Genomic DNA, 18707 nt, shown 5'->3' with positions numbered 1-18707 from the left:
CCTCTCCCACTGGAGGTCAATTAGTAAAATTCACTATGAAAATCAAAACAATTCATTTTTGTTCACACTGGGCAGGTGTTATTACACCGTTGACAATCACTGGGCCACTGTCAACAGTTTGATAATCACTGTTATTACACTAACCTCAATTATTAATTCAAGTAATCTTTTCCTTCAATAAATACCTACAATGGTTTTCTTAGATAAATCATTTTTATTTTTATTTTACATAAACAATAACGCTTTGTTATCTGAATCAACAAAATCGATAGTGGCTTCAAATTGCTCAAGGTATCACCCACAGGTAACTGGACTGTGAGCAGATGTGCCTAAAATCAGCAACCAGAAGGATGGAATAACTTTCTCTTATGCTAAAGGTTCTATGTTTTGTGATGAGCACAGAGCAGTCAGATCAGAGAAACATAGAAAATAAGAGGAGTAGACTATTCGGCCCTTTGAGCCTGCTCCGCCATTCATTATGATCATGGCTGATCATCCAACTCAATAGTCTGCTCCCGCTTTCTCCCCACACCCTTTGATCCTTTTCACCTCAAGAGCTATATCTAACTTCTTCTTGAAAACATACAATGTTTTGGTCTCAACTACTTTCTGTGGTAACAAATTCCACAGGCTCACCACTCTTTGGGTGAAGAAATTTCTCCTCATCTCAGTCCTAAATGGTCTACCCCATGTCCTCAGACTGTGACCCCTGGTACTGGACTCTCCCAACCAACGGGAACATCCTTCCTGCATCTATCCTGTCCAGTCCTGTTAGAATTTTATAGGTATCTATGAGATCCCCCCATATTCTTCTGAACTCCAGTGAATAGAAACCTCATCGACTCAATCTCTCCTCATATGTCAGTCCCGCCATCCCAGGAATCAATCAGGTAAACCTTCACTGCACTCCCTCTATAGCAAGTACATCCTTCTTCAGATAAGGAAACCAAAACTGCACACAATATTCCAGGTGTGGTCTCACCAAGGACCTGTACAATTGCAGCAAGACATCCCTGTTCCTGTACTCGAATCCTCTGGCTATGAAGGCCAACATACAATATGCCTTCTCTACTGTCTGCTGCACCTCCATGCTTACCTTCAGCGACTGGTGTACAAGGACACCCAGGCCTCATTGCACATTCCCCTCTCTCAATTTATAGCCATTCAGATAATAATCTGCCTTGCTGTTTTTGCTACCAAAATGGATAAACTCACATTTATCCACATTATATTGCATCTGCCATGCATTTTCCCACTCACTTAAGCTTGTCCAAATCACACTGAAGCATCTCTATATCCTCCTCACAGCTCACCCTCCCAACCAACTTTGTGTCACCTGCAAATTTGGAGATATATTTAATTCCCCCATCTAACTCAATATATATTGTGAACAACTGGGGTTCCAGCACCGATCCCTGCGGTACCCCACCAATCACTGCCTGCCATTTGGAAAAAGACCCATTTATTCCTACTTTGTTTTCTGTCTGCCAACCAGTTTTCCATCTATCTCAATACAATACCCCCAAACCCATGCCCTTTAATTTTACTCACTAATCTCTGTGGGATTTTGTCGAAAGCCTTCTGAAAGTCCAAATAAACCACATCCACTGGCTCCCTCTCATCAACTCTACTAGTTACATTCTCAAAAAATTCCAGTAGATTTGTCAAGCATGACTTCCCTTTCATAAATCCATGTTGACTCTGTCCGATTCTGCCACTGTTTTCCACGTACTCAGCTATTAAATCCTTTATAATGGACTCTAGAATTTTCCCAACTACCGACGTCAGGCTGACTGGTCTATAAGAGCAGATTCCAGGAGAAATGTTTAAGAGAGCCAGGCACAATGGGGGAGATGTGATGTTGTCAGTTCCAGTGTAAACAAGGATTGGGAACATAATCAACAAATATTCACATGAAGTCAAACCAACCTTGTGGACAGCTTACAAACAAGCGTTTCAAAGTTTGGTAAGTTCCAATCTTGATGGTGCCATAGGATGCCTGGCGCAACAAGGCTGGACTAATGCTACATCGGGAAATAAACATTATTAAGATTATTAAGTCTGCATAACAAAACCAAGCAATCATTATGCTCCAACTCCACTGTTAAGCACCCTAAGCCTTACTACCCCCATTTCTTTCATCTTGGTTTAATGTCTCATCTGAAAGATGGCACTTCCAACAATAAAAATACTACAACTGTCTGGATTTTTGTGCAGAAGTCCTAGAGTCAGACTGGAACCCTGTACTTTCTGACGCAGTGGCGAGAGTGCTACCAACTGAGCTACAACTGACAACACAATTGTTCATCAGATGGCTTTAATGGGTACAGCGGCAAAGGTGGAAGTGAGGGTGTGAATGAGTAGATCATTAGCTACAGAAATGTTATGGTGAATGGAAGACTAGGCTGGACAGTTGGGAATTTGCAAGTGCAGTTATGATTTAGGGAGAATTTTTTCCAGGATGTGAATGCAAGAAGTGATCAGAGATGATTGTATCTGTGATTGAGATCATGGGAATAGAAAGACAATGTGAGATGGCTAGGTTGAGGGAGTTCACACCTGAATGGCTTAGCTATGCTCCCTTGCTCTGGACTCCCCACCAGAGGAAATGGTTTTCCACATTTCTCCTATTGAATTTTTTTATCATTTTTAAAAATCCAATTAGCCCACCCCATGATTTTCTAAAGGCAAGGAGATACGGAATAAGTTTAGGCAATTGCCCCTCCTTAATTAACCCTTTAAACTCTGATAGCACTCTGGTGAATCTGTCCCTCTCCAAAGCCTAAATCATTAGGGGTCTGAACAGGGTAGATATGGAGTAATTGTTCCCACTGGTGGAAGGGACAAGAACCAAAGAATACCAAAATAAGGCAAAAGAAACAACGGTGAATGAGGAAATCCTTTTTATTCAAGTGGTTAGGATCTAGAATGCACTGCTTGAGAGTATGGTGAAAGCAGATTCAATTGACTCCCTCAAAAGAAGGAGAAAAAATTAGCCAGGCTACAGGGAAAAGGTGAGTGAGTGGGATTAGGTGACTTCCTCTGCAGAGAGCTGGCACAGACACAATAAGCCGAATGACCTCCTTCTGTGCTGTAAACATCTTATGATTTTATGAAATCCTTCCAGAGGCGCAGTGCCCAGAACTGAAGACAGTGCTCCAGGTGAGTGAGGAGCAGAGAAAGTTGGAAATTTAATGAAAATGGGAAAAGAGCTCCTTTAAATCCTCCAGTGCCTGTCGTGAAAGCCTCAGATATTTAATTCCTTAATATTTACATCCAATGCTTAGTGCAAATTAGTGTGTATGAGAAGAAAGAAAACAATTTGCAACAAATTAAAAATGATATCAATAATATAAATAATTTAGGCTATGGTAGGTTATCTGCATAGACTGCAATATTTGGGAGTTTCTGGACAGTGATATTATTCTGAGCGAACAGCAGCTGGAATAAGTGAGTCCATCTCAGGATCAGTTTCATCCAGGCTTCTGTCGCACTTTGTAGAGAGGTGCAGGTTTAGAATGGGGTTGGTGTAATGGATATTGTACATAGCAAGGGGAAATAGAGAACAAGGAATCACAGGATGTGATGATATCCTTCAGGTACAACATACTTGCTGCTTGTAAAGATAAGGATAGACCGAAGGTGGGATATCCTGCACGAGCTTAAGGTGGTCCAAAGGAGAGGAAAAGGTGGTGTTAAAGGGGAATCCTAATGTCATTGTTGCCAGGGAGGTGACAGATAACATCTTTTGTAAGCAAGATCAAAAGTCCCATGTGGTTTGGTGTCTACCTGGTACTAGGATGAAGAACATCCCAAACCAGCTGGAAAGGATATTGGAGAGGGATGGGGAGCAGCCAGTCACTGTGATCTACGCTGGGACGAATAACATAAGAAGAAGCAAAAGGTCCTGCTGGAGAGTCCCAGGAATCAGGAGCTAAATTAAAGGACAGGTCCTCGAGCAGTATTATCTCTGAATTACTACCTGAGCCACGTGCAAACTGGCATAGGGATAAGATGGGTGGGGGGGCAAAAAAAGAGTTCACTAGCGACAGTGCTGGGAAAGGAAGGAAATGTACCATTGGGATGAGTTTCACCTGGATCAAAGTGGATTCAGAATCCTAGCAGAAAAAATAAATCGGGTGCTCACAAAGACGTAGCAGGGAAGGCTCAGGTGCAAAAGGTAGTCTATGTTGTTCCGAAATAAATAAAAGGGAAGAACTTATAGCTAAAGCAGAAATTGTGCTTTGGGAACTGCAGGTAAAGGGAATACTAAAGTAATTAAATGGAGAGAAATAAATATTGAGAGTGTAAAACAGTACAGCAGAAGGACAAGTTAGGATGCATGAGTGAAATAAGCAATTGTTAAGCATGGAGCAAATGCGAATAAATGGTGCAAATTCAACTCGGAGGGAAATTCATTTGCTTAAAGTCTTTACATTTTGTCTTTCCTCAGTTCTGATGAAGCGTCATCAACCTGAAATGGTGACACTGTTTCTCACCACAGATGCCAGACCTGCTGATTATTTCCAGCGTATCCTGTTTGTATTTCAGATTTTCAGTATCTGCAGTATTTTGCTTCTAGAACCAGGTTATAAGGTCTACAGGAAAGATAGGGTGACTGGTAGAGGGGGAGATGTAGTCTTAGTGATTAAGGATAAAATCACTTCAATGATAAGAGGGGATATAACTAGAAGGTGAGCAGGCAGTAGAGAGTTTATGGGTAGAATTAAGAAACAAATAAAGTAGAAACTGTGAAATAGTATCTTGCAGAAATGGAGAGATTAAACAAGCACGTAGTTAAGGCAGAGTAGTTTAAATGGGGAATTTTAACTTGCATATAGATTGGCGTAAACAGATTAGCATGTGTTAAAGGTAGTGAAGTTTGAATATGTCTGAGATAACTTTCTGCAACAATTTGTACTAGGTTTAGTAATTGGTGAGTAACAGGCCAGATTTAGTTCAAAACCCAAAAGCTGAATGAATATTCATTGCAAAGCGATTTTAATGATGGAGTTCAACCCTGTGTTCGAAAGGAAGAGATATGGAACAGCTACTAAGATTCTAGATTTAAATAAGGCTGACTTCAATGGGATGAGACAGAGATTATCCACAAATCTGTTATTGGGTAAAGTGACAGAAGACTGTGCGCTTGTGTTTCTCACATGTTGGTGCAGACTCGATGGGCTGAAGGGCCTCTTCTGCACTCTATGATTCTGTGAAGACCATGGGAAGCATTCAAAAAGGAATCTGTGATAGAGAACCAGTTTATACCCTAAAGGGCAAGAGTCTTACTTGCCAAAAAAGCAGTCACGAACATGAACCAAAGAGGTAAAATTCTAAAGAGATATTGACAGATTAAGAGAATGGGCAAAATTGTGGTGAATAGGTTTCAAAGGTAGGCAAGTGTGAAGTCATCCACTTTGGACCTGGAAAGGATAGAACAGGGGATCTTCTAAATGGTGACAAGCTAGGAACAGTGGCGGCCCAAAGAGACTTGGGGATTCCAGGTACACAGGTCATTAAAATGTCAGTGATAGGACCCCTGCTCTTCATGATTTATATTAATGACCCAGACATGGGTGTACAGGGCACAATTTCAAAATTATTGGAAGATACAAAACTTGGGAAGTATTATGCACATTGAGGATGATAGTGTTAAACTTCAGAAAGACACAGGCAGACAGGCTGGTGGAACGTTGGGGGAGCATGTGGCAGATGAAATTTAATGCAGAGAAGTGTGAAATTTTTGGTAGAACGGGGAAAGGCACAGAGTACAATTCTAAAGGGGGTGCAGGAAAAGAGGGACCTGGTTGTATACATGCACAAATCACCAAAGGTGGCAGGACAGTTTGAAAGAGCAAGTAAAACAGCATACGGGATCCTGGGTTTTATAAGTAGGGACATAAGAGTACAAAAGCAAGGAACCTATGATAAACGTATGTAAAACACTGGTTCAGCCTAAACTGGAGCACTGTGCCTAGTTCTGGGCCTCATACTTTCAGAAGGTTGGGACGGCATGAAGGAGAGTGCACAAAAGATTCATGAAAATGGTTCCATGAGTGAGGAACTTCAGTTACATACATAGATTGGAGAGGTTGGGGCTGTTCTCCAAGGTTGAGAGGAGAATTAATAGAGGTATGAAGGGTCTGGACAGAGTAGAGAGGGAGTGACTGTTCCCTTTGGTGGAAGAATCGAGAACTAGAGGACACAGGTTTAAGGTAGCTAGCAAAAGAAGCAACGGTGACATGAATCACAGATCAAAGAATCACAGTGCAGAGGAGGCCCTTCGGCCCATCGAGTCTGCACTGACATGTGAGAAACATCTGACCAACCTACCTCCCATTTACCAGCACTTGGCCCATAGCCTTGAACATTATGACTTGCCAAGTGCTCATCCAGGTACCTTTTAAAGGAAGTGAGGCAACCCACCTCCACCACCCTCCCAGGCAGCACATTCAAGACCGTCACCGCCCTCTGGGTAAAAAAGTTTTTCCTCACATTCCCCCCTAAACCTCCTGCCCTTCACCTTGAACTTATGCCCCCTTGTGACTGACCCTTGAACTAAGGGGAACAGCTGCTCCCTATCCACTCTGTCAATGCCCCTCATAATCTTCAAAACCTCGATCAAGTCACCCCTCAGTCTTCTCTGCTCCAACGAAAACAACCCAAGTCTATCCAACCTCTTTTCATAACTTAAATATTTCATCCCAGGCAACATCCTGGTGAATCTCCTTTGCATGCCCTCCAGTGCAATCCTTCCTATAATGTGGCGATCAGAACTGCACACAGTACTCCAGCTGTGGCCTCACTAAGGTTCTATACAACTCCAATACTCCCTACTTTTGTAATCTATGCCTCGATTGATGAAGGCAAGTGAGGAAAATCTTTTTTTTTTTAAATACAGCCAGAATGCACTGTCCAAAAGTATGGTGGAGGCAAATTCAACTGTTGCTTTAAAAAGGGAATTGGATCGTTATTGGATGAAAAAATTACAGGACAATGGTGAAAAGGCAGGGGAGAGACACAAGGTGAATTTCTGTTGCAGAAAGCCAGCACAGGCATGACAGTCCAAATGGCCTAATGAATGGCCTCCTTCTGTGCTGTATCTATTCTATGATTCTAGGTACAAACAATGATCAAAAACCTTTATATCTAGAAGACGGGTGCCCATTACACTAGAGCTGTTCAAAGCACCACTGTGAGCAGCTCTGGACCTTAGGAAGGATATTGTGGCCTTGGCATAGGTTTACAAGAATACAAGGATTACATTACAAGGAGAGCTTACACAATCTTAGATTGTATTCCTTGGAATTTAAAGGTGAAGAGGTCTTTTAATCAAAGTTTTCAAAACATTAATGGGGACAGGTAGAGTAGATTGGGAGTAACTGTTTCCGCTAGCTGGGGAGTCCTGGACTAGGACGTACAGTCAAAAAATTAGAGTCAGACCTTTCGGGTGTGAAAATACACACAAAGGCATACAGAAGCATGGAATGCTCTTTCACAAATTGCAGGTATTGTTATATCAATTATTCATTTTAAATCTGAGCTTGATAGATCTTTGCTAACCAAAGGCAGTAAAGGGACGGGCATTTGGGAATTAGGCTGCAGACCAACCACGAACTTGGAGAATGGCAGAAAAGGTTCGAGGGTGTGAACGCATTGGAGACAGTGCAGAAGAGGTTTACGAGAATGGTTCTAGGGATGAGACACTTCAGTTATGGGGTGGTGGTATAGTATCATCACTAGCCTGGTAATCCAGAGACCTACGGTAATGCTCTGCGATTCAGGTTCGAATCCCACCATGGCAGATGGTGAAATTTGAGTTCAATAAAAATCTGGAATTAAAAGTCTAATGTTGACCACAAAACCATTGTTGATTGTTGTAAAAATCCATCTGGTTCACTAATGCCCTTTAGGGAAGGAAGTCTACCATCCTTACCTGGATTGGCCTAAACGTGACTCCAGACCCACAGCAATCTGAAAAAGGGCAATTAGGGATGGGCAATAAATGCTGGCCCAGCAATGCCTACATCCCATGAATGAATAAATCAAAGTTATGAGGATAGATTGGAGAAGTTGGGATTGTTTTCTTTGGAGAGAAGGCTAAAAGAAGAGTTGATAGAAGTTTTCAAAATCATGAGGGGTCTGGACAGAGTAGACATGGAGAAACTGTTCCGACTCGTAAACGGATCAATTACCAAAAGGCACAGTTTTAAAGTGATTTGCAAAAGAAGCAAATGCGAGGTGACACAAAACTTTTTCAAACAGCAAGTAGTTAGGGTTTGGAATGCACTGCCTGGAAATGTGGTGGAGGCAGGTTCAATTGGATGGTTATTTAGATAGAAACAATGCACAGAGTTATAGGGAAAAGGCAGGAGATTGGAACTAAGTTAAAATGTTCAGGGAGCTGGTGCAGACACGATGTGCCAAATGGTCTCCTTCTACACCATAACAATTCTGTGATTCTGAGGGGCTAAAGGTCCTACTCCTGTTACAATGTTTGTATGATGGAGTCATTATGCTGCACGCTATGTCATGCAAAGCAACAAACTGTACTGATATGGGGTCTGTAACATAAAATGCCAATGACATTGCACAGCAGCATTGTAAAGAAAATCTTAACGTATGCCACAAAAGGCAGGTGTCTAAAAGCTTGGTTAAAGAGTTAGAGTTTAAGCCACACCTTAAAAAGCCAAGAGAGGTAGAGAGGGGGAAGTTTAAAGGGAAAATTTAAAAATTGAGGCATAGGGTCAGCTAGCAGGTGAATGAGGCTTGGTCTGAGTTAGGACACAGGCAGCAGAGTTCGATGTCCTCAAGCTTCTGCAAAGTAGAATGTGGGAGGCCAGCCAGGAGTGCACTGCAATAGTCAAGTCTAGAGGAAACAAAGGCATAGATGAGGAAAGCACAGGCAGGGTCAAACAATGTTACAGAGGTGGAAATAAGCGGTCTAAAAATGATGGTGCAGGTATGTGGCCAGAAGCTCATCTCAGTCAAATATGAGATTGTGAACATTCGGATTGAGCATCAGACAGTTGCGATGGAGAGATGGCAACAAGGGATTGGAGTTTGTGCTGGGGAGTGAAGAAAATAGCCCGTCTCCCCATGTTTAACTGCAGGTAATTTCTGCTCACCCAGTACTGAATGATGGACAAGCAATGTGGTAATTTAACAACAGTAGACAACTTGAGAGAAGTGATGTGAGGCAGGCCAGGATCTCACAAATATATATGTGTGTTATAAAAGCAAAAAACTGCAGATGCTGGAAATCCAAAACAAAAACAAAAATACCTGGAAAAACTCAGCAGATCTAACAGCATCTGCTGAGAGGAACACAGTTAACGTTTCAAGTCCGTATGACTCTTCAACAGAACTAAGGAAAAATAGAAATATAAGCTGGTTTAAAGGGGGGTGGGACAGGTAGAGCTGGATAGAGGGCCAGTGATAGGTGGAGATTGCCAAAGGATGTCATAGACAAAAGGACAAAGAGGCGTTGACGGTGGTGATATTGGCTAAGAAATATGCTAACAGGTGACATTAAGGGTAGAAAGTAGGATGAGCAAGGTACAGATAGCCCTATTGGGGGTGGAGTGGGGGGAAGGGATCAAAATAGGTTAAAACAATGGATGGAAATACATTTAAAAATCATGGAAATAGGTGGGAAAAGAAAAATCTACATAAATTATGAGAAAAAAAGGGGGATCGGAAAGGGGGTGGGAATGGAGGAGAGAGTTCATGATCAAAAATTGCTGAATTCAATATTCAGTCCGGAAGGCTGTAAAGTGCCTAGTCGGAAGATGAAGTGCTGTTCCTCCAGTTTGCGCTGAGCTTCACTGGAACAATACAGCAGGCCAAGGACGGACACGTGGGCATGACAGCAGGGCGGAGTGTTGAAATGGCAAGCGACAGGGAGGTCTGGGTCATGCTTGCGGACAGACCGAAGGTATTACGCAAAACGGTCACCCAGTCTGCATTTGGTCTCTCCAATGTAGAGGAAACCGCATTGGGAGCAGCGAATGCAATAGACTAAATTGAGGGAAGTGAAAGTGAAATGCTGCTTCACTCCTTTCAACTGATATTAAACTCCTTTAAACCAGATAACATTTCACCTCTTTTCTATTTTTCCTTAGTTCTGTTGAAGAGTCATAAGGACTCGAAACGTTAACTGTGTTCCTCTCCGCAGATGCTGTCAGATCTGCTGAGTTTTCCAGGTATTTTTGTTTTTGTTTTATGTGTGTTATGTTTTGCTATGTATTATAAAAGGGCTGTGTGTTACTTGGTAGAATACGCTCCTCCTTATCTTGTACCCATGTTCCTAGTTCGATGGTTCTACACACTACAAAAGAAACTCAGCATTCACTGGATTGCTCTTGCAGCATGTCAGCAGACATGATGGGCCAAGTGGTCACAGCACTGGAGGACACCATTCTACAAATCTAGATTGATGTGATGAAATCTCCTTGTGCTGTCCAGGAGATGGGAAGGAAATTATATAAATCTATGTCAGTCTGGCTACTTAATAAAATTATTTTATTTTTTAAAAAATGGACTGATATAATGGCCATCACTGACCACATGATGGTAGTTCTGGAAGTTTCTGAGCAGTTTAAACATGGACAAAGAATAACACTCCTTGCCTTATATAAACATTGCAGCCAAGCCAATGCAACGGATAGGCAGTCTGCACCATCCAGCTATGGACGAAGGCAGAGCTATTTGTGACTCATCTCCAATGTTGCATTAATGGTTCTACAGTTATATTCTAAAAACACAATGAGTTTTCACAAGAGGCCTCGTTAGCTGAATAGCTCGACCCAAAACCTTTCCCGCATTTTGTGTGTGTGTAAAATAAACCAAGCCTCTTATTTTACCTCATCTTGAGTTTTCAATAGGGTTATTAATAGCAGATTGGATCGCTCCAAAACTGAAGGGTTGGGGAACATATGCCAACATGTATAAAAGGGGAAATCAGAAATCAAAAAATACTTTTCTGTTTATGAATGGGTAATGAGTGGAGAAATTAGGGCTGTTCTAAATTAAACCCCCTCCTGTACATAATATCTTTCAGTCTTCTTTTTGAATCCCATTAAATTTAAAATGTATGTAACTTACCCAGAATAAAGAGCCCGCAATCCTTCCTCTTTGCATATCTTGAGTAAGGCATGCAACATTCCCCTGTACTTAACCTCCTTGTAATGAGAGTCAATAAGCTGGCCCTGGACTTGCAGGCGAGTTTTTGTGAGGTCAATTGGAAAAGTTCCTAGAGTGTAGAAAAAATAGTTTTTTACCACTTAAAAAAAACACAATTTCTGTCCAGTCACTAAAGCATCCTTCTGTCATCACCCTCTGTCTCCTACAAAGTCAATTTTGAATCCACTTCATCAAATTATCCTGTATCCCATGTGCATTTGCCTTCTTTATAAGTCTCCCATGTGGGACCTTGTCAAAGGCTTTGCTGAAATCCATATAAATTACATCAACTGCACTACCCTCATCTACACACCTGGTCACCTCCTCAAAAAATTCAATTAAATTTGTTAAGCATGACCTCCCTCTGACAAAGCCATGCTGACTATTCCTGATCAAACCTTGCCTCTCCAAGTGGAGATAGATTCTCTCCTTCGGAATTTTCTCCAATAGTTTCCCTACCACTGACATGAGACTCACTGGCCTGTCGATCCCTGGCTTATCTCTACAACGATTCTTAAATAGCAGAATCACATTAGCTGTTCTCCAGTCCTTTGGCACCAGACCCGTGGCCAGAGAGGAATTAAAATTTTGGGTCAGAGCCCCTGCGATCTCCTCCCTTGCCTCCCTCAGCAGTCTGGGACACAAATCATCCAGACCTGGAGATTTGTCCACTTTTAAGCCTGCCAACACTTCCAATACCTTCTCACTCCCTTTATCAATTTGCCCAAGAACCTCAGTCCCTCTCCCTGATTTCCATACCTTCATCTTCATTCTTTTAGGTGAAGACAGACGTGAAGTATTCGTTCCAACACTCTACTGATGTCCTCTGGCTCCATCCATAGATTGCCCCCTTGGTCCCTTATGGGCCCTACTCTTTCCCTGGTTATCCTCTTCCCATTGATATACTTATAGAATACCTTGGGATTTTCCCTACTTTTACTAGCCAGAGCTTTTGCATATCCCCTCCTTGCTCTCCTAATCGCTTTCTTAAGCTCCACCCTGCACTTTCTCTACTGCACTAATGCTTTTGCAGATTTGCTCCCCTTGTACCTATTACAAGCCTCTCTTTTCCTTCTCATTGTATCCTGAATATCTCTGGTCATCCATGGTTCTCTGAGCTTGTTACTCCTTCCTATCACTTTAGAGGGAACATTTTGAGCCTGTACCCTCCCCATTTCCTTTCTGAATGCTCCCCACTGCTCCTCCGTAGATTTTTCCACAAGTAACTGTTCCCAATCTGCCTTGGCCAGATCCTGCCTTATTTTACTAAAATCTGCTCTCCCTCAATCCAAAACATTTTTTTGCAACTAGCCTTTAACATAGTTATCTCCATCAGTTTGGGGCAAAAGTGGGTCATTGGTATATTTGAAAATTTCCTGGAGATATTTACATTGCTGATGTAATATTAGTTTCATTCAGATGACTGAGTTGATCAGATAATGCAGTGGTCATGGCACCACAAGGAAGCTGACTCACTGAAAGCAGCCAATCATCAACACAAAAGTGGAAGTCTTTTTAATTTGTTTACAGGATGTGGGCATTGCTGGCTCAGCCAGCGTTTATTGCCCATCCCTAAATGCCCTTGAGAAGGTGGTGGTGAGCTGCCTTCTTGAATCACTGCAGTCCATGTGGTATAGGTACACCCACAGCGCTGTTAGTTCCAGGATTTTGACCCAGCGACAGTGAAGGAACTGTGATATATTTCCAAGTCAGGATGGAGAGTGGCTTGGGCGGGAACTTGCGGGTGGTGCTCTTCCCATGCGTCTGCTGCCCTTGTCCTTCTAGGTAGTAGTGGTCATGGGTTTCGAAGGTGCTGCTGAAGGAGCCTTGGCGAATTCCTGCAGTGCATCTTGCAGATGGTATGCACTGCTGCTACTGTGTGTCAGTGGTGGAGGGAGTGAATGTTTGTGGCAATCAAGCAGCTTCTTTGACCTTGATGGTCTCAAGCATCTCGAGTGTTGTTGGAGCTGCACAGTACTTAAGGAAGTGGCCCTAGAAATAGTGGATGCATTGGTGGTCATCTTCCAAGATTCCACAGACTCTGGAACAGTTCAAACAGATTGGAGGGCAGCTAATGTAACCCCATTATTTAAAAAGGAGGCAGAGAGAAAACAGAGAATTATAGACCAGTCAGCTTGACATCGGTAGTGGGGGAAATTCTAGAGTCCATTATAAAAGATTTAATAGCTGAGTACATGGAAAACGGTGGCAGAATCGGACAGCGTCAGCATGGATTTATGAAAGGGAAATCATGCTTGACAAATCTACTGGAATTTTTCGAGGATGTAACTAGTAGAGTTGATGAGAGGGAGCCAGTGGATGTGGTTTATTTGGACTTTCAGAAGGTGTTCGGCAAGGTCCCATGTAAAAGATTGGCGTGTAAAATTAAAGGGCATGGGGTTGGGGGTAGTGTATTGAGATAGATAGAAAAATGGTTGGCAGATAGGAAACAAAATTAGGAATAAACGGGTCTTTTTCCAAATGGCAGGCAGTGACTAGTGGGGTACCGCAGGGATTGGTGCTGGGACTCCAATTATTCACAATATATATTAATGATTTAGATGAAGGAATTAAATGTAATATCTCCAAATTTGCAGATGACACAAAGCTGGGTGGGAGGGTGAGCTGTGAGGAGGATGCAGAGATGCTTCAGTGTGATTTGGTTAAGCTGAGTGAGTGGGCAAATGCATGGCAGATGCAGTATAATGTGGATAAATGTGAGTTTATCCATTTTGGTAGCAAAAACAGGAAGGCAGATTATTATCTGAATGGCTATAGATTGAGAGAGGGGAATGTGCAACAAGGCCTGGGTGTCCTTGTATACCAGCCTCTGAAGGTAAGCATGCAGGTGCAGCAGGCGGTAAAGAAGGCAAATGGTATGTTGGCCTTCATAGCCAGAGGATTTGAGTACAGGAACAGGGATGTCTTGCTGCAATTGTATGGGGCCTTGGTGAGACCACACCTGGAATATTGTGTGCAGCTTTGGTCTCCTTATCTGAAGAAGGATGTACTTTCTATAGAGGGAGTGCAGTGAATGATTCCTGTGATGGCGGGACTGACATATGAGGAGAGATTGAGTTGATGAGGATTCTATTCGCTGAAGTTCAGAAGAATGAGGGGGGATCTTATAGAAACCTATAAAATTCTAACAGGACTAGACGGTGTAGATTATTCCCGATGGTGGGGGAGTCCAGAATCAGGGGTCACAGTCTGAGGATATGGGGCAGACCATTTAGGACTGAGATGAGGAGAAATTTCTTCACCCAGAGAGTGGTGAGCCTGTGGAATTTGTTACCACAGAAAGTAGTTGAGACCAAAACACTGTATGCTTTGAAGAATGAGTTAGATATAGCTCTTGGGGCGCAAGGGATCAAAGGGTATGGGGAGAAAACGGGAGCAGACTATTGAGTTAGATGATCAGCCATGATCATAATGAATGGCGGAGCAGGCTCGTCAGGCCGAATGGCCTACTCCTGCTCCTAGTTTCTTTGTTTGATCCACGGAAGCGGAGAGTATTTCATCACACTCCTGACTTGTACCTTGTAGACGGTGGACAGGCTTTAGGGAGTCAGGAGGTGAGCTACTTGCCACAGGATTCCGAACCTCTGACCTGCTCTTGTCTAAACAAACCAGCTGAGTTCTTTCTGATTCTCAAGATTTCGGTGGGGGTTAGCATGACTAACACTTACTGGCTATCTCTAGCTGCCATTCTTTATGTACCGCTATTGTGTGTGGTGAAGATGCTCCCACTGTCCTCTCAGGCAGCGAATTCCAGGATTTTGACCTAGTGACGATGAATGGACAATGAAGAATGGTGGGTGATTTATATACAAATTCGCCAGACTTGGACAACAACCTGGTGCTGTTCCCATGCAGACATCCAAGAATAAATGCGCTTTTAGGGTCTAGCCTAAGGGCAATAGATATAAATCATATTACTTGTGGCTATTGACGGTATCAGTATCAGGCAAATTGGTGAATTTCTGGTGCTTCCTGACAAGGTGCTATTAGCCCACTTACTAGATTCTCATTTTATACAATATTAAGCATGTGGTACTGTGCTGAGGCTTCAGGACACTCTCACAATGCAGCCTGCAATTGATGACACCAAGGGGTTGTCAAAGTAAAAGATTTAGCACCACTTCACACTCTTGGTCAATGTTCAATTTACTGGCCTCAGCGGGGGTAAGGGGGTTAATCAGCCTGGATTTGAAGTGCTCACGGCAGAACACCTGCCCATGTTGGACACATTGTGCATTTCGTTGAATGAGTGCAGGGGAAGGCTTATGTTCTAGGGACTCAGACTTGCTTTCTCAGATCTCGCACAAACATACAGGTTAATTAAACAACTGTAAACATGGAAGACAGTGGAGAGGGATAATGATAATGAAACTTACCAAACTCAGCAGTGACAGAGGCCAGGCCGCCATAGACAAAAGGTTTCCAGTTTAGATTGGACATCTTCCAGACTTCACCACTTCTAATTGAGAAGAGTAATCATGATGAGGTCAAACAGTAACAAACACAGTTCCATGTTGTCCAAATGCAGGTTTGGATGCTGTGGTTACCTGGAATGTACAACTCAGTGATACATGTATGTACAGCTCAGTATGTTTCCCACTGAGTGACGGGGTGGGGCCAAGGCGTGGCGGGGGAACCCAGGCGGGGCGGCCAGGTGCTGCCAGGCCGGGCGGGGGGCAGGCGGGGCCGGCGGGGGCACCGGGCGCAGGAGGGAGGGGACCGGGCGCAGGAGGGAGCGAGGGATCGGGGCGAGGGGGGGGCGAGGGGGGGGGGGGCGAGGGATCGGGGCGAGGGGGGGGCGAGGGATCGGGGCGAGGGGGGGGCGAGAGATCGGGGCGAGGGGGGGGGAACGAGGGATCGGGGCGAGGGGGGACGAGGGATCGGGGCGAGGGGGGACGAGGGATCGGGGCGAGGGGGGACGAGGGATCGGGGCGAGGGGGGACGAGGGATCGGGGCGAGGGGGGACGAGGGATCGGGGCGAGGGGGGACGAGGGATCGGGGCGAGGGGGGACGAGGGATCGGGGCGAGGGGGGACGAGGGATCGGGGCGAGGGGGGACGAGGGATCGGGGCGAGGGGGGACGAGGGATCGGGGCGAGGGGGGACGAGGGATCGGGGCGAGGGGGGACGAGGGATCGGGGCGAGGGGGGGACGAGGGATCGGGGCGAGGGGGGGACGAGGGATCGGGGCGAGGGGGGGACGAGGGATCGGGGCGAGGGGGGGGACGAGGGATCGGGGCGAGGGGGGGGGACGAGGGATCGGGGCGAGGGGGGGGACGAGGGATCGGGGCGAGGGGGGGGACGAGGGATCGGGGCGAGGGGGGGGACGAGGGATCGGGGCGAGGGGGGGGACGAGGGATCGGGGCGAGGGGGGGGGACGAGGGATCGGGGCGAGGGGGGGGACGAGGGATCGGGGCGAGGGGGGGGGACGAGGGATCGGGGCGAGGGGGGGGACGAGGGATCGGGGCGAGGGGGGGGGACGAGGGATCGGGGCGAGGGGGGGGACGAGGGATCGGGGCGAGGGGGGGGACGAGGGATCGGGGCGAGGGGGGGGACGAGGGATCGGGGCGAGGGGGGGGACGAGGGATCGGGGCGAGGGGGGGACGAGGGATCGGGGCGAGGGGGGGACGAGGGATCGGGGCGAGGGGGGGGACGAGGGATCGGGGCGAGGGGGGGACCAGGGATCGGGGCGAGGGGGGGACGAGGGATCGGGGCGAGGGGGGGACGAGGGATCGGGGCGAGGGGGGGACGAGGGATCGGGGCGAGGGGGGGGACGAGGGATCGGGGCGAGGGGGGGGACGAGGGATCGGGGCGAGGTGGGGGACGAGGGATCGGGGCGAGGGGGGGACGAGGGATCGGGGCGAGGGGGGGGACGAGGGATCGGGGCGAGGGGGGGACGAGGGATCGGGGCGAGGGGGGGACGAGGGATCGGGGCGAGGGGGGGACGAGGGATCGGGGCGAGGGGGGGGACGAGGGATCGGGGCGAGGGGGGGACGAGGGATCGGGGCGAGGGGGGGACGAGGGATCGGGGCGAGGGGGGGACGAGGGATCGGGGCGAGGGGGGACGAGGGATCGGGGCGAGGGGGGGACAAGGGATCGGGACGAGGGGGGTGAGGTGGGGTTGAGGCGAGGTGGGAGGAGGTGGGGACGGGGCGAGGGGGGGGGCCCCCAGGCGGGGACGGGGCGAGGGGGGGGCCCCCAGGCGGGGACGGGGCGAGGGGGGGGCCCCCAGGCGGGGACGGGGCGAGGGGGGGGCCCCCAGGCGGGGACGGGGCGAGGGGGGGGCCCCCAGGCGGGGACGGGGCGAGGGGGGCGCCCCCAGGCGGGGACGGGGCGAGGGGGGCGCCCCCAGGCGGGGACGGGGCGAGGGAGGGGGAAGGGGGGGGGGGGTCAGGCGGGGACGGGGCGAGGGGGGGCGCCCAGGCGGGGACTGGGCGACGGGGGGCGCCCCAGGCGGGGACGGGGCGAGGGGGGGCCCCAGGCGGAGCCCATACGGGGGGAGAGGGTGGGGGTCGGATGAGGCGGGGGGCACGGGGCGAGGGAGGGCGGAGGGATCGGGGCAAGGGAGGGGAGGTGGGAACGGGGCGAGGTGAGGGAGGAGGGGACGGGGCGAGGTGAGGGAGGAGGGGACGGGGCGAGGGGGGGCCGGGGATAGGGGCTGTCGGGGAGAGGGAGGGGGGCGGCGAGAGGCAGGTGGAGGAGGGAGAGGGGTGCGGACGGGGAGGGGGGGTTGGGGAGGGGGTGATGAGGCGGGATGTGAGCGAGGAAGTGGGGAGTATTGAGGGGGCATGTAGGGGGTGGAATGAGGGGGCATTTGGAGGGGAACGGGGGTTGATGATGGAGCGGGATCGGTGCGCCACTCGCTCACCTGCTGCTTGGTCTCCGGGGCAGTGATTCTCCTCCGCTGCCCGCCCGCGGATCAGCACTTCCGCTGTGACCCGGACATGCTTATACATGGCCCACCGCTGAACCGGAACTGGCTTTACCAAGGACACCAGGCATCCAAATATTCGGAGGTTATCGGGACGACAGACAGGATAGCTGGCTATAAACACGAGTAATCGGCAATAACCAGAGATAAACGGAATAATCAGTGATCAGTACTGATAACCACCATAGCCATATGATAATATTAAAAACCATGAGCAGGAGTAACTAAACCTTGTAGCTGCCCCACCAATTAATATGATTAGGCTAATTTTCTGCCTCAAACCTATTGCCCTGCCCCGAATCCCATATCCCTTAATTAATGGGAACCCCAAATGTGTCGATCTCAGTCTTGAATAAACTCAGTAACTGGACATCAACAATTCTCTTGGGTAGAGATTCCAAATATTCACAACTGGGAAGGGTGCCAACCATCCAGGATTGGCCTGCAGTCTCCAGGAATTGAAGATCAATCTCTAGGACTGCACTATGTGCAACACTGGAGAAACACCGTAGAGACATTTAGAATATTTTTGACATTTTCTTTGAACATTTTTCTTTATCAGGTGTAAAAA

At 47.2% G+C, this 18707-nt stretch overlaps 1 protein-coding gene across 1 annotated transcript in view; it reads right to left on the bottom strand.

Annotated features, from left to right (window-relative positions):
• Nucleotides 1–18208, bottom strand: part of slc25a14 (solute carrier family 25 member 14) — a 120210-nt gene extending 102002 nt beyond the window's left edge. Inside the window, exons 1-4 of the mRNA XM_041195308.1 lie at nucleotides 18074–18208; nucleotides 15585–15667; nucleotides 11110–11257; nucleotides 1930–2024 (exon numbers count right to left, since the gene is read on the bottom strand). Of these exons, the coding sequence (XP_041051242.1) occupies nucleotides 1930–2024; nucleotides 11110–11257; nucleotides 15585–15648 (307 nt within the window). The 5' untranslated portion in view covers nucleotides 15649–15667; nucleotides 18074–18208. The remainder of the gene's footprint in view (nucleotides 1–1929; nucleotides 2025–11109; nucleotides 11258–15584; nucleotides 15668–18073) is intronic.
• Between the last annotated feature and the right edge of the window lie 499 nt (nucleotides 18209–18707).

The sequence above is a fragment of the Carcharodon carcharias genome, chromosome 9 (assembly GCF_017639515.1).
Source record: "Carcharodon carcharias isolate sCarCar2 chromosome 9, sCarCar2.pri, whole genome shotgun sequence".
NCBI classification, from domain to species: Eukaryota; Metazoa; Chordata; class Chondrichthyes; order Lamniformes; family Lamnidae; genus Carcharodon; species Carcharodon carcharias.
Note: the sequence above shows the minus strand (reverse complement) of the source record. Positions and strands in the feature narration are given on the sequence as shown.